The sequence below is a fragment of the Falco cherrug genome, chromosome 12 (assembly GCF_023634085.1).
Source record: "Falco cherrug isolate bFalChe1 chromosome 12, bFalChe1.pri, whole genome shotgun sequence".
In the NCBI taxonomy this organism is placed as follows: domain Eukaryota; kingdom Metazoa; phylum Chordata; class Aves; order Falconiformes; family Falconidae; genus Falco; species Falco cherrug.
In genome coordinates this window covers 5747884-5772041 of record NC_073708.1, presented here as the reverse complement: position 1 = coordinate 5772041, position 24158 = coordinate 5747884, and the positions used below count along the sequence as shown (strand labels likewise).

General features: G+C 41.0%; 1 protein-coding gene across 2 annotated transcripts in view; it reads left to right on the top strand.

Annotated features, from left to right (window-relative positions):
• The window catches only part of COP1 (COP1 E3 ubiquitin ligase), a 127725-nt gene that overhangs the window by 59884 nt on the left and 43683 nt on the right, over nt 1–24158 (top strand). For both annotated transcript variants that reach the window (XM_055724421.1, XM_055724420.1), the window contains exons 13-15: nt 2040–2148; nt 3936–4017; nt 10755–10871. In XM_055724421.1, the coding sequence (XP_055580396.1) occupies nt 2040–2148; nt 3936–4017; nt 10755–10871 (308 nt within the window). The remainder of the gene's footprint in view (nt 1–2039; nt 2149–3935; nt 4018–10754; nt 10872–24158) is intronic.

Sequence of the window (24158 nt, the reverse complement as noted above, 5' to 3'; positions counted from 1 at the left end):
GTGTAATCATAGCTCCTTGATGATACACTTATGGACAGCCCTTGTTAGCTATAACGGCTGAGAAGACTTAACATTTTCTAATTAGTGATATATTGTGGAAGAGGTGAAACCAGGGAAAGCATTGCCTGAGCTGTGTCACCTCAACCATCACCTTAACCGGTAGTGGTTAAAGACAATGTCGCTGGGTAGATAAAACTACTTAAGTTTCTGAACGCAAAGTTTTAAAATCAAGAGTTGCTGTTATAAGAAGGAAATGCGCAAGTGTGTGAACAGACTATAGATAAGGTCCGTAGAGGGAGAAGTGTTTGACAGGTTGAAAGCAGTGTTGTCACATGTCCCTCTGTACTGGCCATTCTAAAGAAAGCTCCCAGTGATCCACTGGGGAAGGTGTGTCCTGAAGGCTTTCTCCAAGTGTCATGCGGTGGTGCAAGAGGCTTGCAGAAAGCAGCTTCTGTTGGATGACTTTGTCTTGTTTCTGTAAGTTACAGGTAAACTTGTGCAGACAGAGGTGGTCAGAGCTAGACGTCTTTTGGATCACTCAGTGGTTTCCTGCTGTTGCAAGCACCAATAGCATGTTATTCCTTCCTTGTATTTCTTCAAATTTGTTTTAAAAAACAGATGAGTTTCTTGTCTCCTGTTATTTGGCTGCTCCAGAACCTCAGATAACCTTGTCGATTCCACGCAGCTAAATAGCGGTGAGCTATTAGTAGAGGTTGGTGTGCGTAGTCCCTCTGTAGTTATAAAACTCACACCCCAGTAAGTTGTTTGACCGTAGTCAGGAGCAGAACACCAGTGCTGCTTGCTGTTGTTTAAATAATTGAAAAGTAAGTGTTAATATTTAACTACCTTAAAGGAGAAGGATTTTTCCAGTTCTGTGTGTAAAATCCCAAGGATACAAGTGTGCAGTGGAACCAAGAATTTGCCAAGGTATAAGTCAGTATCTTAAGTCAGTATCCCTGTACCTACATGATATTTCAATGGGTAGCTGCGCTGATCAAAGCAGTACTAAAAAGTTACAGAATCATGGACTTCTAGTTTATATTGTTGGTTAAAACTTGGCCCCCAGGCTACCCTAATCTAGTTAACTGTGTCAGAGCTGTTTGAACTGCACGAATTGGACCTGTCAGTTCAGCTTCTCCTGCATGTATCACAGTTGATACCAGCTGGCATGCTTTTCTGCCAGATGGTCCAAAAATCGGTGAACAAGTATTACAAATTCTTATCTCTGTCACATTTTTTGGGAGTCAGTGGAGGCATGGTGCCAGAACACTACGAATGTGAATTGGCAGTGTCACTGCTCTTGTTTTGTCTGCTGATGGTTAGAATTTGCTGGTGGAATTGTCATTTAGTTTTGCATGGCCAATTAATTCAGTTTAAAATATAAACTTGTGCAATATACTTTGCAGTTCTCAATCAGAAACATCTTCTCAACTGCCCATAGCAAACAAAACTGCTGTTCCCTTCTGATAGGAAGAGAAGTCTTTCTGCATTTACAGAAAGTTGGAAGTAGTTTCTTAGAAGTCATACTTTCATTTGCATGTTGGTACATGTATAGAACATTACATATGTACCAGATGAGAGGTTGATTTAACATCCAAGCTATGTGTTTTTCATATATAGCTTCTGTTAGGTAAGTAGTAATCTTTATGATGGTAGTAGTAGTAGCTACTGGCAAGAGGCTAAGAAGTCAAACCCTGAGCCTTCTGTGAGAATTTGTGTGAAATTCAAATAGCAAAAGAATTGCGGTGTTAGAGATGAATAAAAAAAACCACCCCAAAACTAGCACTTTGTATTAGGGGGTGGGGGTGGAGGGGCAATGTCACTTCAGCCAATAAAGCTTTTCTTTTCATTTCTAGAAGAAGGTTTGTTACTTCTGGTGGGTTTTGGTTTTGTCTTTTCCTGAGTATTTCAGTGGGTGGCTTGATCAAATGCTGCTTGCTCTGCAAGGAAGCTTATTTCCTGACGTATTGCAAGAGTGATTTTTGAGTTGTTAAGTATGATTTAATATAGGACTGACCAGGGCTGTCTTTCTTTTTAAGCTGTATCAGCTGGAGTAGTTACCACAAGAACCTGCTAGCCAGCAGCGACTATGAAGGCACAGTCATCCTCTGGGATGGATTCACGGGACAAAGATCCAAGGTCTACCAGGTAAAACGCGATCAGTGAACAACACTTGCCCACACCATGGTCCACGTCGAGGGAGCGGCATTCAGTCTGACGTTCTGCTTCTAGTTCAGCAAATAGGCTTTTCCATTCCAAAGGGTGAAATGGATGTTCCTCCTGTTTGCTAAATGCATCTTATCCGTACAGCTTTATTAAGCTGTAGTCCTCTGATGGAGGCAGCTATATCTTCTTGTCACAGTCATGAGGCAGTTGACGTTTTCTTGCTCTTCAGGCAGGGAATCTGCACAGGGAGAAATGAGTTTCTGGAAGTTATTTGTCTTGCCTTTCTTTAGAAACCTCTGTCTCTCCGTACCTGTTCCACTTCAGTCTTTGTTAAAAGCCTTTTGCAAAATCCTGCAGTGACTGCTGCTGCAGGTGCTCATAAAGCAGAAGAGCAAAATGCAGACTTAAGTGGCAAGGCTGGGAGAATGGAGCAGTAGGTAGAACCCTTCCTGATAGTCCTGTGCTCAGCAGGGCAGTGTATGCACACGAGTGGGTTGAGCTCAACAGCAAGACCTGTTTCAGGAGAAGTATCTGGCATTTTGTCTTTGTGCAGTTTGAGCGTTGTGTTTCTGTATATGGATTCTGGGAGGCTTGTGATCAGAACAAGGAGGTTGGAAGAGAGGTGGTTCTGTCTGCGGAGATGTTGGAAGTGCTGCAGGATGTTGCGTAGGGAGCATAGTATGTTGAAACTGGTCAGTGATGTTGAATGAACAGCAGACTGGCCTTTAGTTCCCCCTTCTTGACAGTTCAGCATAGGTTTTAATTCCTCATTTAGCCTTTGTTTACTACTTTATTGTGTTTTGGACACTTTATAATGCTTATTTTCACTAATCCTTTGCATATCTCAATTAGAAAGAAATTACACTGGACAAAATAAATCTTGTCTGTTTTCCTCTCAAATACATTTTGCATTTCTTTGAGGCTGAATAATGAACCTAGAGAGGACCAGCTGTTGCTTATGTTAAAACAAACTAATTTTGCTTCCTATCAGATTACTTGATTATTTTTTTATTTGGATTTGCATAGGGGCATGCATACTGACATCTGTTTGGCACGTATTAGAAATTCTTTAGTGACTTTGTCCTGGCGAGCTTTTCATCATCATAGTCTTGCAAGTCCGTGTGAAGGCTTTAAACAAACGGTTTGACTGAATTTCAGGTTTCACTCAATGCAGCGTTTGCTTCCACATGGCATGTGCCAGCATAGCAAATACAGCTCTTCTGTGTTTTATGGAAGAGTGTGCAGTCTTATAAGAATATTGGAGTGGAAAACCATAGGATTAGACACTGGCAGTTTCACTTAGTAACTCAACAGAAAGGTGAGGATTTCCTGGACTTCCAGAGAGAGGAGGTGTTTGGAATGATTTTGAAAGGACATCTTACTGGTATTGGGAGATACAGTTGTGATCTCCTAGAATAAGAAGCAACAGTGGACCAGTGGAACCACAGCCAGTTAAACCATGCTGCAAGAACAGGCCTTTAATGTATATTTCTGGAAATTTTTTTTTCAAGTAAAAAACCCCCCAACAATATATCAGTTTTAGTTTTTAAAATTGACATTCTACTGTTTTCTGATTTTATGGCACATTTAGCATACTACAAGCATTAGTCTGATTTGGAGAAAAGGTATGTTTTGAGAAACTTCTAAACACAGTAAACTTCTCTGGACTCTGCTGACAGTTTATACTGAACAGCATGTGTGTTTTCTGTTACTAGTTTAGCAGATTATAGCTCACTACCATGCAATGTTTTTCTTGTTTCTCTAAACAGGAGCATGAGAAGAGGTGCTGGAGTGTTGACTTTAACTTGATGGATCCAAAGTTGTTGGCTTCAGGGTCTGATGATGCCAAAGGTATTACTCTTCTTTTTTTTTTTTTTTTTCTTTTTTTCCTTCAGTCTCTGTGCAGAAGGCTTATGCTCCGTGTTCCCTTTGAGGTATTTCAAGCAGCTGATTCCTCAGTATTGTAGTTGATGTGGCAGTGGGTCAAGATATTACTGAACTGTTTGAATCTTAGAGAAGAGAGGCTTTGTTTGGATTAAGATCTTTGGGTGTGATGTTCACGTTTTTTTGGGTAATATGCTCTCTAGCTAGCGTTTTCCAGAACACTAAACAAAGCAAAATGTGTTTTAACATTAGTTAAACTTATTGAATTAAAGCCTTGGGGCATTCCAAAAGAACAGCATGTATTTATATTTCAAAAATGAGTTTGTAGGTAAAAAAGCAGAAGTTAAAAATGCCTGCTGCTATTTTACCTGTAGCTCTGAATGTTAAAGATTGTGTGCAACAAAAAGCTTCCCACTTTCATGATGTGCAATGTGTCATTCAGAGTTTAACAGAGCTGGGTGGTATATGGGAGCTCTGGGAGTGACTCATATTTCCACACTCTGGGATCCGTTTGACCAGGGGCTTTTGGAGGACCCTTAAGACAAGCCCTTTCCCAACATACTGGTGGAAGAATATTCCTCCTTTTCAAAGAAAAAAGAAACTTCTAAAGAAAAAATAGCTCTGAGTGATATGTAGTATTCTTCATCCCTCTTCATCCCTAATGAACAAGATTTTATCTTGTTTACATAGTTTACAATATCAAACTACTGTTATTAAGCAGCAAGAGCTTTAGCATTCCTTTTGTATTCAGTGGGGATCAACTCTCCACTGATACTACTCTGGATGGAGCTCCTCATGATTTTCTTTGAAATGATAAATTAATTTTTCATAAGCATTAAACCTTGGAAGCCGTTCCCCCCTTTGAAATACTTTAAATTCTGTTTCAAAAGGAAGCTGTATTAGTGTTCCTCAATTGCATTTGGCAGTCTTAATGTAGCTGGTAATTCCACTTTAAAAATGCAGCTTTAATGATTACTTTATATTTAGGGTGGATTTTTAAATTATTTTGATTTTTGGTGGATGTCAAGAGTGTGTTCCATGTGCTTAAATGCAGGAGGAGTGAACATTCACCTTGTAAACTATCAACCTCTTCATCAGGTTGCTCCCAACTCATGCTATGCATTTGAAAAAGCTTATCTGCCAGGTAGACACGCATTTATTAGCATGTTAACAAGTTGTCCAGTTTTACAAAGCCAGCTGCAAGCAAGGCTCCTGTCTCTGAACAGTTCACTACATCAGTAATAGTCTCTAGAAATGTTTACTTAGAAATTATTGTAATAAAGTCTGCAGATCTACTTAACTTGCATTTCAACTCATAAAGGTCTTTCAAAGGTATATTGGTTTTTCTCCAGATAAAACTGGGCTAGAACACTTTATCCTTTACTTCTACCATGATTTGTCTGTGATTTGCATGTGTAACAAGCCCATTAGAGACAAATGGAGACCTGTGTGGAACTGTCTGAAATAAACAAGGATTTTAGAAGTCCTTAAGGTACAGAGCAGGAGTAGCAAATGTTCAAATCGAGTGTCCACCTTGCATATCAGTGATCACAGTGAAAGGGTTAGATGTGAGGAAAAGGTAACACCTATGACAAGTGTCATAGCTCAAACCTGCCTAACGTAAAGTTTTGTCCTTCTGCTTATGTTCGTGGGGGAGTTCTAGCCAGCTTTGGGTACAGTCAGACATGTCTGGGCAGGTACAGCATCTGGTGGAAAGCCAAGATCTATGTACTGTTCTTGTCCTTTTTGTTTCTCTCCTTGAAGGCCACACTGGGCTGTCTAACAAGAAATCTCAGTGCTGATAGATATTGGTGTGACCAGAGCAATTGGAGCTAATCTCGCTGCGCTTCCCCAGAAAGCACAAGTAAAACACTTTCCTGTCAAGTGGTCAGGACAAGCCAGCAAAAAAGTGACAGCTTCGCCCGTGCTTCCTGCTTGCCTGCCTGTGTATCTGCCTGTCTCTGTTCGGTCTTTTCAAGTTGGAAGCTAATTTTTGAAGTACTTGGTATGCTTGGTAGGCATGTATTGGGGAAGGAGTTTTTAGATAAAATCCTGTGCCTCGCAGCTGTCTCTGTCAGGGCTCAGGCACAGCAAAGGGCGTGCTAAGAAGCAGAGTGCTATTAGGGATAAAATGATTCTGATATAATTAGAAACAGCATCCTTGGGCTTTAGGTCCTGCGTTGTCCTGATCATTAGTTGAAGATAATTCAAGATGCTTATTTGTGGAAGATCTTTCTACTTTAATAGCAGAAAATAAGGGCATAAAAGCATTACTGTATTAAAAGTAACTACTTTGTGCATGAAAACCTTACTTTAATCTACAGTTGTCTTGCCCTTTTCTTTTAAAGGGGCAGAGGTAGTTTTGTATGTCTATAGGGACCCAAAGGAGTATGCCAACTAGACAGCAGTGAGCAAAATTAAAGTGTTTACTTGTGCTGCAGGCAGCTTGGGGAAGCGGCACAGTCTTAATTTCAGTTTTTATGCATGTAATAATGGCAGGAGCTATGATGCTCATGTAAGTAGGAAAGAGTGTATTTCTGCTATTGGAGGGGAAAAGATTATTTAATTTTGTGAAGGCAAAATGATGCTATCAAAGTGCCAGGATAGGGCTGGAGCTAGTGCACTTAGCTAATGACTTACAGCTGGCTCTTCTGGATTGGGAAAGTAGTTTAATGGCCATGGTGATGTTAGCAGATAAGATAGAGTAAAATATTTTGTGATGCCATGTGGGTGGAATTTAAGTCTCCACTGGGGTAGAGACCTGTTTTGGAGTGATCAAGCATTTGTTCTCTGCTCTGGGGTTGTTTTTGAAGCTCGAGGAGATACAAGCAGTACTGACAAATTCAACTGAAAAAAGTCCTGGGTTTACGTCCTTTCTGCAAGCTGTAGTCCCTTTACTGGGCCTGGCTCAAAGTGGAGAGGTGGAGCAGAACAGGAGCACCTGAGAGCTCTGAGCTGTAGCAAGAGGAGACTTTTTATTGTCTTACAGCAAGGAGAAATGAAAGCATCTGTTTCATTACATCTAAGGAAGGTATTCCATGCTGCCTTAGTTGAGACCATTGGTACCAGTGCTTACAGCTATTTTCTATTTTTATTTTTTTTATAGTGCCCCTGAATTCAGAGGGGTGACACACAGATTTGCAGAGCTGGCTTCATAAAAAACCAAGCGTGGCCTTCTGGAGAGGGAACTAGCCTGAGAACTGCAGGTCACAGTTTGCCTCTCAGCTTTGTTGAGGACTTCAGAAGATTGTTTGGGGCTTCATTTTTTGGTGATACTACTTCAGCTTCTGCTGACTCCAGCTGGAGGTCTAGGTGTTTGTTGCTCTTAAAATACCAGGTTGAAGTTTCAGCTTGCTCATTTTCCTGGTTAAAAACTTCCTGGAGATTTGTGGGTTTGTTGAATTCAATTGGGAATACCTTGAAAGGTCAAGATCATGTTGTTAGTTAAAATATCAGCTGAAATAGCTGTCTGGCTGCATCTTATGCAAGGAGGAGTAAGTACCCTGTGGTCATTGCCTGCTAACAGTCAGCAGTTTTACATCATCCTCCTGACCCCCGCGCAAGGCAATAGATCAAAAATTTTGCCTGGCAGGACAATTCAGTAGCTTCCTCCTTCCTTTCCTAGGGATTCCTCTAATCTGTGCAAATGAGTTTTCTGGTAGCAATACCCTATTCCTGGTTTGCAGCTTTTTGAGTAACAGCAGGCTCTTCATCACGTGAGAGGATAAGAATTGCAGGAATGACAGTCTGGATGAAATATCCTTACCATCAGTGTACCAACTGTACACATTGGCACTTTCAGCTATTGTAGTATAGGCTTCTGCCACTTCTAGCTGGTTTTTAGATACAGAACTGATGTACAGAAAATTAATTTAGAAACTTAGACATTCAGTGTAAAGCTCCAACCAAATAAAAAATATCTTGAAAAGACCTAAACATTTTAAATCAAAAATGGGGTTCTGGAGGCATCTTCTTACTATTTTAAGGTATAGACATTTGACCATATAGAGATGTCTGTCTCAGCAGCTGCAAAATTAGGAAACATATGCTTTGAGAACATGTGTTTTAGAAATAGTCAATCTCAGATAGTTGCTTGTCTCATCAACACAGTTCTAGGTGTTATCAAGACATCTGTATGTTGTATAATTACTGCCTCAACCTCAGCAAAATTGCTGAAAGCTACAGCAAATAAACTCTATCCTTATGAATTATTCTTTATTAACCTGTCAGTTCTTTTTAAAAAATAATGGGCAGTTCCAGGTAAAACCTGACATGTTTCATTACGTGCCGTTATATGTCGCATACATCCTTTTCTATGGTACTGACTAAGATGTAATTGGAGCCTGGTGTATCCCACAGCAGTTAGATCACAGAAATTGCAGACTGCTATCTGTCTGTCAGTTGTAACAAATACGATGATGGCTTTGAACACATGGGCTGACTTCACCAGATTAAATAGCTCAGTTTATGACCTGAAAACTTGAATGAAAAAAGGAGCCAAATTGAAACTGAGCCCTCAGCTTTTCCTACAAAACTGAGACCAGATGGCCGTTAGTTTACTAGAGGTGGTGTCAAGGAGAGACTTGGCTGCTTTAGATGCAACTTCAAATATTGATACCTGGTTGGAAGGCTTCAAGACAAGCCTGTGTGGTTTTGGTATTAGACTTGGGCAGAAGGTTGCTCTGAACTGTGAAGTCATGAACCTCTCTGCGTGCCTCAAGTTGAAGCAATGCTGTCTGCTGACAGCATCCTCTTGTAATTGCGGTATTTTCTTCCTGTAGCATCTCATCCATAAAGTTTATGTCCTCTTCTGCTACTGCAACTTAAACTATACATCTCCTGGTGTCTGTTCATTGAAGCAAAATGCTAATGTTTTATTGTTTTGCAAAGTTGTCTTTCCTGGCTTCGTTCCCCTCCCTGCCCCCAAGCGCAGAACATGATGGAGGAGGTATATCATCCAGTCTCACGTGGGAGAAGAGAGCATCTTAAGCCGTGCTTGCAAAGCTCTTGGCTTTATTTAGTAATGTAGCTAGATGTTCTGGATGAGTATTATAGCTCTGGTAAATGAGAATGGATTTATTTCTGAAAACCAACAACAGGGTGGGCGCTGTTTTCGTTGAATTGTACATAATGCTTATGTGAATGCAGTATGCATCAGTGTTTGTATTTCTAGTGTATGTGTGTGCTGCTTTATAATGGTTCCAGGCAGCTGTCAAATACCCACACAATGCGGTATTTAAAGTAACTCCTTGGTGTGCTCAGAGCAGCCCTGTATTTCCTTCATCTTGAAGCAGTTCTCCTAGTTATGGTCACAAGTAGCGCAATATCGTTGCTTTTCGTTGCTTCCTGTACTATTAAAAGCGGGTGTACTAGAGTGAACCTGCCAGTGTTCCTCCTTATCCCTGACCACGTAAAACATCCTTGGGTTATCCATGTGGCAGCCTTACTTCTCCTTCAAAAAGCTCCTGGGAAAACCGACCAAGAGGTGATAGAGGACCTGTCAGATGGTGGGGAGACATACCGTAAGACTGCTTACCTCATGTGTCAACTACAGTAGGTAACAAGGTTCATGTTCTTTTGCCATTTTTGCTCACTTCACCTCCAAAGTGAGCGTTCTGTAAAAAGACAGCAGAGGAGCCATGGGCCATAGATCTGAAGAAGCCCAGGCTCATGAGGAGCTGTGTTAGGGGATTAAACCTACATGTAGCTCCTGCGCGTTCAAATATCGGCTTCAGCTTGTTCTGCTTCCTACCTCAGCGTGCCGATCGTGGTACTCAAGTACTGTGCAACCCGCTCAGCAAGAAAAGTGAGGGGGGGGCTATCACTGAAATCTTATTTTCTGCCTTGTAGGCATCAGTGGGGCTTGATGCCAATATGCTGCCCCTTCACCTGGGCAGAGGGCAAAGTGTTTCATCTCTAGCTTTTAGTAGTAAGATTGGCTACGTGGGGAGCACCTGTCAGTCTTCATCTTAAGGTTAAATGATACTTGAAATGTTTGGAGGGGTGGGGGGAGGCTGTATTTTGAAAAGCTGCTTTTTTTTTTTCTGTTGGTTGTCCTGTGAAGCACTGAAGTGGGTACTTGGGGGAAGAGCTCATTCTGTACTGCATAGTTTAATCGGCGTTCACACGGTAGCCTAGTAGAACAGTAGAGTTCTTGTACTGAGGGAATATATCATCATAGGAAGCCAGCATACTGATTTCTTTCCTGCCTGTGCCAGTTTCTCGAGAATAAAACAAGTTGTTCTCACTCGCTGTGCTCAAGCATACAATTGCGTATATTTATTCTGTGCAAAGCAATTCTGCCATGGAGCACAGAGTTCTTGCGTTGGAGCAAAGGGGCAAAACAAAAAAGAATGGAAGCCTTCCTGTTCTTGGTTATGTGAATCTGCATGCCATAGTCTTAAATGCTGAGATTATAACGTGGTTAGTCACCTGCTCTGATGTTCTCAGCCATGCAGGATAGAGACTTTCAAGATCTCGTGTGTGTATAGAGGTGGTCACAATATTTACAGTGTGCACCTGAGAATGTTCTCAAACTTGGCAACTGCTGGTGACAACTGACCCTTTATAATCACTAACATCTTGGCAACTGAGGCTTTCCAGGATCTAATTTATGAAATAACTAGATTTTATGCCTTTCAAATGAGGTTGACTTTTTTCTTGTTGTTTCCTGTTTCCTCATTTCTCTTTTTCTGTTCCTCTAGTGAAGCTGTGGTCTACCAACTTGGACAACTCAGTAGCAAGCATCGAGGCAAAGGCTAATGTGTGTTGCGTCAAATTCAGCCCCTCTTCTAGGTATCACCTAGCTTTTGGCTGTGCAGGTAGGTAAAAGGGGTTTTGGGCAAAGAATATTGTTTCTTCCTTCCTTTGTTTCTTATCCCCCCCCACCTCCCCCCCAAGATGTGAGTGAGGTTGACTGCTGTGCCCAAGACTGAGGTGTCTGCAGTTAAAACGCCTCAGAGGCAAAGCTTTTCAAATGTGCAGTCACCCAGAAGACATCATGATACCCAAGTGTCAACTTCATCCTGCAGCCTGGCTTTTTAATTTGGGTGCCTCTATCAGAGATAAAAGCTCACGAAAGCAAGTGGCCTCCCAGTGTGTGTGTTGAGGTCACTAAGGCAACCAGGCAAAGCTCAGCTGTGAGACTCTCGTAGCAAAGTGTTAACACTGTGATAGTTGTTCTTTCTGATTTATAGCATTACTCTATAAATACTACAAAGCCATACTGGGAATTTTAACTGGTTTTACCTGAGGTGTGCCATAAAACAGTGGCTGTGCGTGTTTCCCGTAGCTGCAACTACAGTCCCCATGGGTGGGCTTTTGTTTTCCTACATTGGGCAAAGATCATTGTTAATGGTTTTATTTGAAGTAGTCAGTGGGGAAGGCACGATGAGCCTTTCATTCACTTACATTAAATAGTTCTTGGTGATAATACAAAGATTTTTTGAAAACAGAGCAGGTATCGCTTTGGGAGGAAACTGCTGCGTGCATAGCACAATACAACTGAAACTTAGAGGTACCTATAAATATTTAACCAACTCCGTATTTTCTTTCCCCTTGGGGAGTTTTAATGCACTTGTAACTAGATGTTCTGATGACATTTGTTATCTCTGGACTTCAGGAGATACGTTGATCGTTCTTGCAACCAGTGGCTTGCCATTTCATTTAGGTGTTCCCATTTCCAGGCTGGTTCTACTTTGATTGTGATTCTTAGTAGGAAAAAATAAATTTGCATTTTGATACACTGCAAAAAATGGATTCAAGTTGGAGTGTAAAATATTGACTTGCTCGACAGGCATATTGCTGAAGTTTAGTGAATTACATGCAAGAATAGAATTGAATTACAATACCTACTAGCAGCATTTGAATGAAAGGGGCTATCTGTGAAAGGCTCTAGGGAAAGATGAGCGCACCAGCCCCAAATGCGTCAGCCACTGATTAAAATAGATATGTAGAAGCACTACAAAACAGAATTCTTCCTGATAAATCAGTAACTGGGATTCCTTTCCACTTGAAAGGCGGAGGGGGGATAACACACACATAAATCTATGAAGGCTTTCAGAGCTGTAGGGCACGTGGGATGGAAGCAGATGGGAGCATCTCTATCCCCAAGCCACATCCAGCAAACCACGCGGGGCTCGTCTTCAACAAGTGTGTTTGGGAAAGAGGCATTAGTGAGCATCAGGAGTTACATGGAGGTTTTAAATGTCTACATGGGCGTTTTTATGACTTAGAGAATGCTGAGGGGTGAAATGCTATTTGTACTCAGGAAGAAGGCATAAGAGTGAGAAAAGATTAAAATTTTAAAAGTGTTTACATCTGCTTGATGCCTGGTAATTGAGTCTCTAAATAAAAATTAAAATGGATATTTAACTATGATTGCTGAAACAATTACATGGAGTAATTGAACTGATGGGAATGACTTCCCACAAAGGAATTCTAATTGATCTTTCAGCCATAAAAATGTGAAAAAATGGCATATGAAATTAAAAGAAATACTGGAGTTTTTAAGTTATTTCTGAACTCTGAAAAAAGTCAAATCAAAGAAATGAGTTAGTGTCTGCATTCGTACTCCATATAGTAAACCAGTCCTGTTTAATGTGTTATGATGGAGACAAAGTTTTTTTGCTCCATCAGTTTCAGCTAGTCTTGTTTAACTTAATCTAATCTATGGAAAAAGCAATCTAACTTTATGTAAAAATTAATAAAGGAAGACTCAAAGCTGGTTTCCTTGTAGGTTTTTTTTTAAAAAAAATAAAAGGCAGATTGGGCACACTTACTTGGCCATTCCTATTTGCCCGCCCCCAATCAGAATAAAGATAAGCAATGCAAAACACATATTCAGCGACCAGTGTAGTGAGCAATTTTAGAAAGCTGTCCTAGCTCTGCCTTGGCTTGTTCACCTGCTAAGAGGATTTTCAGTTTTGAAAATAGTTTCAGTTACTTATTCAGTGATTTGGTCAATGGTGAAAGAGCCAAGACTCCCTAGCATTGCATGCCCAACAGTTTTGTACAGTATTTATGCAGAAGTGCTGCTCCTGTATATGCTGTCTTGTTTTATTTGTTCATTTGATGGAAATTAATGCTATATATGTGTCTGTGTTTATGTGTGTCTATATATGTATTTATGGTTTAAGACTTGATGAGATAAGCAATTGATGAAATGTTTGGTGGGGGAAGTATTGGTGCTTAATATTTGAGATGAAAGAAGGAAGTAAATTGATTTAATACACCGTTATTAAATTACTAATCATACATATTTCAATTCCCCCTTTCTCTGTAGGCAGAATAGCTTACAAGCTAGCATGGCTCGCTTCAACACAGTTTTGACTGCAGTTCTAACTTTTTTTGGTGTTAACATTTTGACATTATGGTTTTCTCAATTTTCATTTCCTGGTTTTGTTTGCTCTTGAGGGTCTTTCTTAACTATTGATACAGCTGAAACACCTTTTCATAAGGTCTTTCTTTCACACCTTGCTTAAGGAACCATTTTCCTCTGCCCTTGACAAATGAATCTTGCCCACTTACATCTATCTATTCAGAATGCCTCTTTGAAGTAGGTTTTCCTAATCAGATGCTTCAATTAATCAGCATCTCTGTAAATCTCTGTGTTGGTTCCTTCTTTGCATTCTGCAGAGAAAAAGGATGGCTGTCTTAAGGTCCTTTCTACCCTGTCTCCAGTTTACGTATCCCTTCTCATTTTAGTAGTGTTTTGACTGTGACAGAGCTCTGCCTGTGCTATATTGTGCACAGGTGAAACACTCAGAGGTACCTTTTGTGCTTTCTGTCACTTTCTGTGATTTTAGAAGAACTCCCTTTTACAGAAAAATAAGGAAGATACTTAATCCCATTAGAGGTCTAGCAACACATGCCATGAATTTTATGAGCTGATGCAGCAGCCTATTGAAATGGTCTCATTGCCCTTTTGTTCCCTGTGTGGCTTTTATCTGCTGAGGACCTCTGGTCCTCAAACTGGGGGCTTCTTGGGTCACTTTTGCGTGTCTGGTGCTGAGTGTGATGGCAGCCTGGCCTTCATCTGTGTCCCTCAGCTGTAATGGAGTGTATATAGCCAGTCATGTACCCGCAGTGTCAGGGCTCTGTAGGAAATCCTGAACCAGGCAGCTTGGTTTAAAAATAGTATTTCCACCTGCGCCCAGTTTCCATGCTGTATTGCCAAATAAAGGGAGTGAACTGAAGGACTGTGGTGATGGGTTTTGAAGCAAGGTCAGGCTGTGAACCTTGTGGCACAATGAGCAAATTGGGGGTTAGTGCTCCAGCAGCTTTGGCTCTATTTTTCTCCCTGACAAGACTGCTGACTCTGCTAGACCGTGCACTGCTGTTCATATCTTGTTGCGTGGAAAACATCTTTTTTCCCCCTTGGGCCAATTTCCTTTGCAGATCCATGTCCATCACTGGCAGCAGAAGGAGAACACAAAGCAACTGCCTTGAATGATGCCTCCTGAAAAAGGCATGATGGGGGTCAGGATTGGGATTTGTATGGATTTCTTGGTCAAACCCTCTGTGCTTCAGTATACCTGTTGGTAAACACCAGTAGTAATAATGGAAGGCATTGCTGTGATGCTTTGATTTAGATGGAGCCATTGTCAGAAGTGTTGTTGGACTGTGTATCTCTGTGTGGAGCACTCTCCTTTAGTACAGAGTACTGGCTTGGCTTCAGATGCTATAGGAAAACCATGCTTTAGTTGCCGCTATAGAAGCAAATCCTGGGATTACCATCTAATATGGATGATATACATGTTTCTTTTTTGGGCTCTTCACTCTGAAAGCTTTTAGATGACCAAAAGATCATTCTGGTAGCTTAAAACTTAATAAATGAGCAATAAACTGGAAATAGAGCCTATACAAGAGAGGAATAGGTATTTGGTTTGGGAAATAAGTCTTTTAAAATCAGACAGGCACTTCAGGTGAGAGGGAAGCTAGCATGTCTGGCTGTAGCTTGATAAAATCTGTTCAGTGGAGAGGGCACATAAAGAAGAAAAGATCCCTTTTGTCTGTTACTTTAATAAAATATTCTATTTGCATGCTTACTGAGTTGAAACATTGGGCAGTATAAACTGTAATCACTGCCGAATACAGAAACAGGTAATTTTGTGGTCTTTTCCTCTTTTTAAAAATAGATAGGGTTTTATCCTGAAATTAGCTATATAAATCATGACCAAAGTTATTATTGTTCTGCCTCAGCAATAGCACTGATGCCCTCAACCCATATATTTTTCTAGCAGTACAGTTTCCCTAATTTAAAAAAAAAAGAGGCTGAAAATGCATGCAGTGTGCAGCCTGAATGTCCAAGTTGTGTAGTCTGGGTGAGATCAGACTGTCTGCTAGCTCTAGTGAGCTAAGCGTAGCTATTGATAGTAGTGATGCTTTATTCCCAGCATGCTGTAATACTGTCAGCAGCTACCACTGACCTTTTATTTCCTATATATTATGCAGAGATCATGTCATCAAAACTTCAGATTCCTGAGTTTTTAACATTAGATGCATCATCATTTCGCACGCTGTTTTTATCTTGCAGGACCCACAAGTCTAGCAGGTTGGACTGGGGGATGAGAGGAGTTCCTCAGGGGTGGAGAGATGCAGGATATACTATCTGCTCTCCTGGAGCTTCACAAAATAAGTGGAAGCTGAGGAGAGGTGCAGATTGGTAGAGGAGAGAAACAGAACAGCTGCAACATGGTCAGAGCTTAAGATTTTGTGGAGTTAGTGTTAACCTTGATCAGGTCTCTAAAGCACTTCACTGTGCTGTTCACGAGTTTGGACTCGTGATGGTGTGGGTTCAGATAAAGTGGCCAAGGCAGGGAAATGTGGGGCAGGGCTGATGTGTGTTGGGTTTAGTACTTAAAGCCTCAAAGTTTGAGACTACCTACCTGCATTGGAGATAGCCAATTTGTGCTTTTCCATCTCTTTCCTCATACTTGCAATTGTGTGGCCAAAATTTGCCTTTTTTCTGGATCAGGTCATGCCCTGATCCTAGAACAGCAGTGCTAGCCCCAGACAGTCTTTTGGCAGCCTAAATTGCGACCAGCATTAACTAAAAGGGGCAAATCCTCAGCAGACATGAGGTCTTCTCCTAGTACTGAGGTTTCTCCCCTTTCCTGCTCTCTCTCCTTATTCCCTTTGCTACCTATACAGTGACGCTGAGTAAGACCGTGTCCCAAGAAAGTGCTTTTCCTTCAAAGATGGTCTTGCCCTTCCCCAGCAGGTTTTGCATCGTATTCTGGCTTTGAATGCTGCTGCCTTTCTTTCATTGTTGAACAACCACAAAACTAACAATACCGATCCACAGCATCCAGCTTGTGGGAAGGACTACTGTTGCTATGTCAACAGCTTTGTATTCATTTGCAACTATTTACCCACCTCTTAAGATCTTAGCATCGCCCTTATACACTTATAGTTCAGGGTCACATGTGGCTTCATCAGCGTTGTTCAATTTTGCTAATATACCTGTTGTCCAAGTGGGACCACTTTGGGGACCTTCCTTGACCGGTGAAATACTGATTATTTTTTTTCTGCTGCGGTAATGGGAGCAGTGATTTCTCTTTTCCCAACATCTCTCTGTAGAGCTAGCCTTTCATGCTGCCTCACATCTGGGTGACTTGCTTGGCTTGTCAGTCAGCTCAGAAGAATGATGTGATATTAATGACCAAGAAGGCAGTGTACCTTTTTGGAAAGAGAATTAATGTTTTCCAGCTGAAAGCAAGGTCTTACCTTAATAGATTCTCATGGGTAAGTACTCTATTGCGAGCCTGCCGTCACTCAGAAAGAATCTATTTGTGTGAACATATGACATGTTTAGGGTGGGGTTAGGCAGCTTCCTTGGGCTTAAGCTACAAGATTACCTTTAGCGTATGAATTGAACACAGTGTTCAAAGGCACAGACAAAGGTTAGGCTTTTCTTGAAAGCCTGTAAAAACTTCACAGCAGTGCTCAGAATTCAGCCTTTAGGAAATGTATGGCGTGCAGCAGTCCAGGACTTTGCTGTTACTTGTATTGGACTTCACCCGCAGGTTGGCTTTTCTTGTGGGTGGTCAGTATCTTCCTCCAGTCCGTGATCTCTGAGGCTATTGGCAGGGGAAGCAGGGGGACAAGGTCCGTGTTTTGGAAGTGTATGCTTGTCACCTTACAACTTAAACTCATTCCAGGATTCAGTGCAAAGGTTTTATTTATTGTAACCTTTGAAAGCAGGTACAGCACTTCAGTCAGTTGACGGTTGTTTGGAAGAATCTCTGGTTTTGGCCAGTATGGTTATGATCATATTTCTGTCCCAACAGTACTTACTGTGGGGGAAGCACTGGGCTTAGTGGGATTGTTTAAGGTAACACAAGTCTTGAAGACTTGACTTAAATGTTACCACTATTCATGGATGCTGGGATGTAAATGAAAGCAAAATATCAAACCTTACCTTCTGTCCTGGTGAAGACAATCTTTCTGGCACTGGTGGGTAGATCATTCTGCTTCTGTTCAGGACTGACAATTAGGGGAGCTGTGGCTGTGCAGTGTTACTTAAACCTACAATTTTTTGCAGTTAAACTGACTTGCCTGTGTCTGCATATCAGAGATGCTGCCAGATCAGCCAGGCAGTGCACAGTGTCTTCCTGCCTCACTGCAGCTGCTTCCTAGGAAATCATGAAGGGTCGTGAAACCACTCAGAGGTGTGCAGGGCATGCTGCGTGTGCAAATTTCACATAAGCTTCAGAGTTTAAAAGCCTATATAACTCACACAAAAAGTAGTTTCTGACTTGTATTGGATAAAGTGTTTGCAATGAGTAGTGAGTAACAGTATAGAGACCTATTGGGAGTTTCCTGGCTTTATCCCAGAGGTCGTCACACTTCAGTAACAAGTGAACGAATAAAATGAACTTGAAAAGCTCCATTTGATTCTCTAGAGAAAAGGATAAATCTGTTATTAGCAGAAATGAGCCTGCTAATTGTTTGCTTAAATATTCTTTTCCTGAACATTTTGTCTTACGAGTGGTGTAGAAGTCATTTAGTCAGTGTTACAAAATTCAAATTTAAATTGAAATGAGCCTTGAAATCCAGGAACAGATAGGCAACTCCAAGATTCATCTTTTCCTCGCAGTGCCAAATTGCTCTTGCTATGAGCTGTTGCTGCATCCCTTAGAGTTTAATCCTTTCTAACCTTGGCAGTTTCCAAAGTTGCGTTTTTCCTGGTAGCTTATTTGAGGGACTTGTTCACTAGAATGACATCCTCTGTGATGGCTTCCTGTGTTATCTCCTGTTCAGATTGCTGCATAATTAGCTGTTCCAGCCTTTTATTTAGGTAGTGTGCACGTTTAGACTTTTGTAACATACACTTCTATTCCCACACAAACTGGTGAAGATGGTCACGTTGCATAGAAAAAGCTGTAACCCGCAGATGCAGTGCGGACTTTCATCTCAAAAGGTATCTTTTCATAGTATCTAAGCATTGCATGAGTTTTTAAGGGAAGAGATTTTGAATGTTTGGGCTAGGTTCCTCTGAAGATGCCCTCTTAGCCATTTGAATCTCAAGATGACAAAGTAATTTGAGAAGATGTGTGTACAAATCTAGGCGTTCTTCACATGACTTCTTTCATTGCCTAGCTAGTGTACATTGCTTCTTTTCCACATTGGATACCCGTGTATCATCATGTGCTTTCCCGTGCTTATTTCCTTGTCTGCATGACCCACTATACCTTTGGGGGTTTGGTTTAAAAGTTCTTATCTGAAGCTTGAATATTAGCGATTGTGACACGATATTTAATATCCGCTGTCTCTTGCAGTGGAGTCTGCTTTGAGGGCAGTTTACGTAATGAATCAGATCGCCATCTCCAGAACCTAGTATAGGAAGGCTTATATCTCCTCAGGCTAGTGAAGCAAAATGTCATTCCGGACTAAAATTGGGTTTGACTGATGATTTGGCAAACTTGGGTCTTCAGCTGCATATCGTAATGCATATGGCAGCAGCCTGTGCTTTCCATAGAGCCAGTTTGACTGCTCTGAAGCCTGTTTGGTGGCTCTTGTATGATGTTTGCTGATGTGACAGAAACCTTAAAGTTGTTGCTTCATAAATACACTCCTAAAATATTAGGGAAGATGTTCCTTTTCATATCTGCCTTTCTTAATGTCTCAAGCTATTATCTGTGTGATCTTGATCTCTTGGAGCATGTGGTCCCTGGGAGTCATGACTGTGCTGCCCCTTCCCTCTGTCGCAGCTCTGTGACATGCAGGACTTGGAGTCTTTCAAGAACCAGAGCTGACAGGGGTTTGCAGTAAGAGCAAATACTGCATGCAGAAAGTATCTTGAATGGGAAGAGATCTGTTCAGCAAATGAAGTAGTACTTTTGGCTTTGGTAGGTGGATCCAGCACTCATTGGACAAATAAGACTCCTGGTGCTCATGTGAGAAGTTTTGGATCTTCTGAGATGTAGTCCATTTAGGCAGCACGGGTTGAAGCACCTTTTACTGTAAAATTACTGTTCTTCACATGTTCTAGGAGTCTTGAAACCTGTTTTGGACATCAGCCTACATGCACTGGTGCACATCGAGCCATACATGTTACATAACCATTGAGAAAAGTTGTATTAAGAGTCTGAACAGTATACAATTCCTTTTTCTCTTTCAGACATAAAGAATGAATTCTTACAAAAGCTACAGATTGTTAATGCTATTGTCTTGTCTTCACTGGTCTTGTAACATTAGTAAGTCTTCCTTATGCATACTGAATATTTTTTTTTCTCCCAACAGTCTGATAGAAGGCAATCTTTGAATTGCACAAAACCCATATATCCCTTACTCCTGTGAGAAATCTTTGTAGCTCTTTAAAACCATAAAGGTCAAAGTTTCAAAGGAGTTCTAGAGAAATCTGTTTTGCTTCCCCCTCCCATCAGAGCCCTTTTCTCAACTGATTAAGATATCTAATGTTTTATGTCTCCTCCTTCTCTCCTTAATAGTTATTTAGGGTGGAGGTTTTATGGGCTGCTGTGTCAAAAGCTTTAGACAAGTCAGTAAAAAATGTCCCCAGTGTGTAAAGACCATTATCCATAACCTGGCAAATGTCATCTGTAACTTCAAGCCATAGGGAATCTGTCTAATACAAAGGTTAAAAACCCAGTTGGCGGTTCCCATCAAGGCTGCTGTTCCCTTCATCTGTTCAGCAGAGGGAGATATAGATCTTTAGTGAAATGCTAGTGTTGATATACATTTTTAAAAAAAGAGTAGTACATCTGGTGTTAGTAAGAGATGAAAGTCACTGGCGGAAGCAGGGTATAGTCTTCCCTGCAGAGCTCTGTCAAAATATTTCAAGTGCTAACCTGAAACCCTGTGCTGTCGCATTCCTGAGCCTTTCCTTGGTAGAAGGAAAGGCAGAAGATGCTTATTGTGCTGTTGGTTTTGCCAGAGATTAAACTGAGGCTACCAGACACGTTTAATCTAACCTTAGCTCTCTTTTAATTCAGTTCTCATGGAGTGAACCTTTCTCATGTTTCTTCCTTTGTCATGTAGTCTGCCAAACAGAAACAGGCATTTTCCTTCTCAAAGCTGTGCTCTTCCTTTGTTTAAATGAAAACCTGGACTGGATTTGTGTTGGATTCCCTAAATATAAGATTTTGGATGCTGTATTTGTATTGAATTCCCTAAATAAAATTTTTTGGGGGGAGGCTGTTGCCTATCATCTGTATTGCAGAGTAGGAAAATGAGATTGAGCTGTCATCCCCAAATACCCATGTGCCTTCCTCTGCTTTAGAAACTTCCTTTCATCTCCTCACAAACATCACGGGCTCTGTGGCTTCCTCACTTGAAAGGTTGGAGGTTTTTAAAAGATCTTTGCCACCAGCAAAATAAATCTTTGCTTAATCTTGTATAGCCTTCAGAGCTGTAAGGGAAGAGCATGTGGGGGAGGCTTTGACCTGCAGGGAGAATATCTACTGAATGCTTTTCCAAAGTTCAGTCCCTTTTTGCATGGCTGTTGAATGTTTGACACCTATGAGGATGGGGTGTGCGGGAGCTCCCTGGGGGTCTGGTAGAATGGCGTATGAGACCACTTTTCTAGGCAGAACTAACTAGCAAACATGAAGTACCACATCCCAAATCAGCTTGGGCACACATGTGAAATACAAAATAAGGGCATTGGCCCACAGCAACAAACTGGAACAGAGCATAGCCTCTAGAAGAGATTGCTCAGATTCCTGCAGGGCAACAGAAAGGTTATTCAGAGAAAGGACTGTTCCTTTACTGCAAAGGGAACTCCAGGTAAAAAGAGGAAGAAAAAGCAAATGCGTCAAATGGGTAATTTTGTCTTAGTTATAGAAACAAAGTACTTGTGATTTCTTCTGCTGGAACAGAAAATTGTGAATACAAAGCCATATCCAGCAAACATTTTAATGTGCCTGTAACAGTGGCTGTTGGGATAAAATTTTCTTGTTTTATTGGGTGGTGGTTTTGTTTTGCGGGGAGATTTTAGACAGGAAAAATAAATACCAGTTAGCTTTACCTGTGCTGCAGTGTTTTACAGGAAGATGTTGGGGTAAAATGGATTTATTTCTGCTCTCTCCTTCTCATGTGATTTGTCATGCTGCAAGTGGAAAACAGCACACTGCATTCTTCAGCAAAATGCTCCAGATAGTTTTGTCTGTCAAAGGTTCTTTGCTTCAGGCTGTATGAAACCCATTTTTAATCTCCTTTCTTACAGTAAGGGAAATGGTTTGTAAAGAGGGCACTGATGTCAACTCATTGTTGTCGATATTATCTAATTTCTTCTTCAGAAAATTCTTGTGCTAATTTTTGGTGCAAGGCTTTGTTCACTTGAATTAAAGTCCACTTTTTTCCCCCATCCCTAATGCATTGTCATCTCTTCTCTCTCCCCAGAGCATCTGTTTCCTTTATGTAGTGGAAATGATCACATTCTCCTCTCTCTCTGAAATGGCTTGTGATAGGCCAAAGCCTGTGCTGATCATATCCCATTCCAGTATTACTCTGTCAAGTAAAATAAAGACATTTATAGTGTGTTGGCTGGAAGGCTTCCTCACCGTTCTTTGTCAAATGCCCAAATGCCACCCTGCATTTCTGTTGCTGTAATAAAGACCCTTGATTTTTTCCTCTATGTACTCTCTTCTGCCCTGGAAGAGACCCAAGATTAAAAATAGTCTTTTTGGTGGTCCCTGCATGAAGGTTCTCCTGTCTTGTTGAGCTGAATTATTGCCAAAGATGGAGTGTTCAACTGTCCTATGTTCACCAGTCTACTCTCCAGAGCAGGACCCGCGTGTGATGTTCAAACTCCAGCCTGCCTCTCTGCCATAGGAGAGATTAAATCTCCACCCTAAACTTTTTGAGCAAGCCACCTCAGTCACATGAAGATCTTTTTAAGTGCTGTTGTTTGGTATTACAGGCTTGGCAGCAGTTCAGCAGTTCTCAATTTTCTTCTTCACTAGTAAGGAAAAAAAAATGAATTAATGAAGAACTAAGGTTGTATGGCAGGGCTTCATGCCACCCCATCACGTGGGAGTAGGTAAACAAAACCTGAAATATCTGAGAAGCCAGAAACTTGTGCAGCAAAAATTGCCTAATCATTAATGCTGTAATGCTGAGAGGTGGGCTAATGCCTTTCCTTTCTTATGTCAATAACTAACAGTTTAAGCAAATTTGGATTAAAAAAAAAATAATTCTCCCTAGTTTTTTGATGTAGTAGCAATTTTTAAATGCAGCTAAGATGGGAGAAGAGTCTACAGAATTTCTGTCTTTGCAAGTGCTCAGAGCTTGACTGATTAGGACCCTTGAACACAATTATTTAATTTGCAAGTTGAATCCAGTTTCACAGTTGTCACTTGCTTGAATGGGAAGTCAGACTGGCTGGATTCCAGAGTTCCCTTCCAGCCTTTGCTATTCTACAACTTTCAGGGCCCTTGAGCAAAAATGGGTTTCTAACAGAAGTTGCACTCTACGTAGGATTAAGTTTCAGTTTGGTCTTCCTTATCATTAAATCCCGAGTTGTCTTTTGACCAGCCTTTGATATCGCTGCCGTTGCAGGGAGGCTCGGTTTCCTGGCGTGAAGATATGTAAAAGATCCACTGGAGAGGTTGAGTTTTCTTATTAATAGCTTTTAGTTAGTCTCTAAGAAAGTATGAAGCTTGTTAGATGGCTTTGAGGTCAAGAGAGTGCTGAAGCTTTTGTAGGTCTCTTCTCAAATTAAAGGAGCTTTTTATTAAAGTGTGTTGTCTTCAAGACTGGGGTTCTGATAGCAGCTGTCTGTCTTTTCTCAGATTTTTGAGAAAGAGCAGCACTTGTTTACCTGGCCCTTTTTTGGGGTTTCTGTAAGGACCAAGGCATCTAATGTGCCAGGTAATCTTCAGTGTACTATGATAAAGTACGCTGTAGTACAGTGATCTGAGTTTATTTTTAAGTCAGGATGTTGTTCCTTTTTACCTCTTTCCCCTTTTCTTTTCGCTAACAGAAGTTTTTAATAGTGAAAATTGAGGTTGCATGGGAGCTTCCTGATCCTGTTTCCATTTTTAGTCTAGCCAAAAGCTTTACCTCTGAGGATGCAAGCTTTTTTATACAAGAAATCACACCAAGCCTGGCTGAAAGAGACTTTTGGTTAACCCATCTTGACGTTAAAGTTCTGTTCTTCTACTGCTTGTTTACCTATGTTCAACAAAAAATCTTTAAGATGGCTTGCCCTCTCCTGCATGGCATACCGCTTAAGGGAGGACAACGTGTATTCTTTGCTTTCATCTAGAGACACTTGAAACACCAGCTTTGGTTTGAACGACTGGGCTCTGGACACTTGAAGGCATAAAGATATGATGAGATTTTCCTGCTGAACGAGGTGCTTAGGTACAGTTTTAGGTAGCTCTGAAGGCTTCATTCTGTCAGCTTTGCATGCTGCATAATTTTGCTTACACTTGGTATACAGAGGAGAAACAAGTGAAAGGAAAGATCAATTTCTATAGGTAGATGTTTAAATATGAATAATTGGATTTCAGCTAACCCCTTCAATATGTATTGAGCCATGGAAGTATCCCTCAGGATCTCGGGAATAATTTTTTTAACCAATGAAAGTAAATACAGAATGAAGTGCCACAAAATCATTCCTCTTGAATTCTGACGACTAT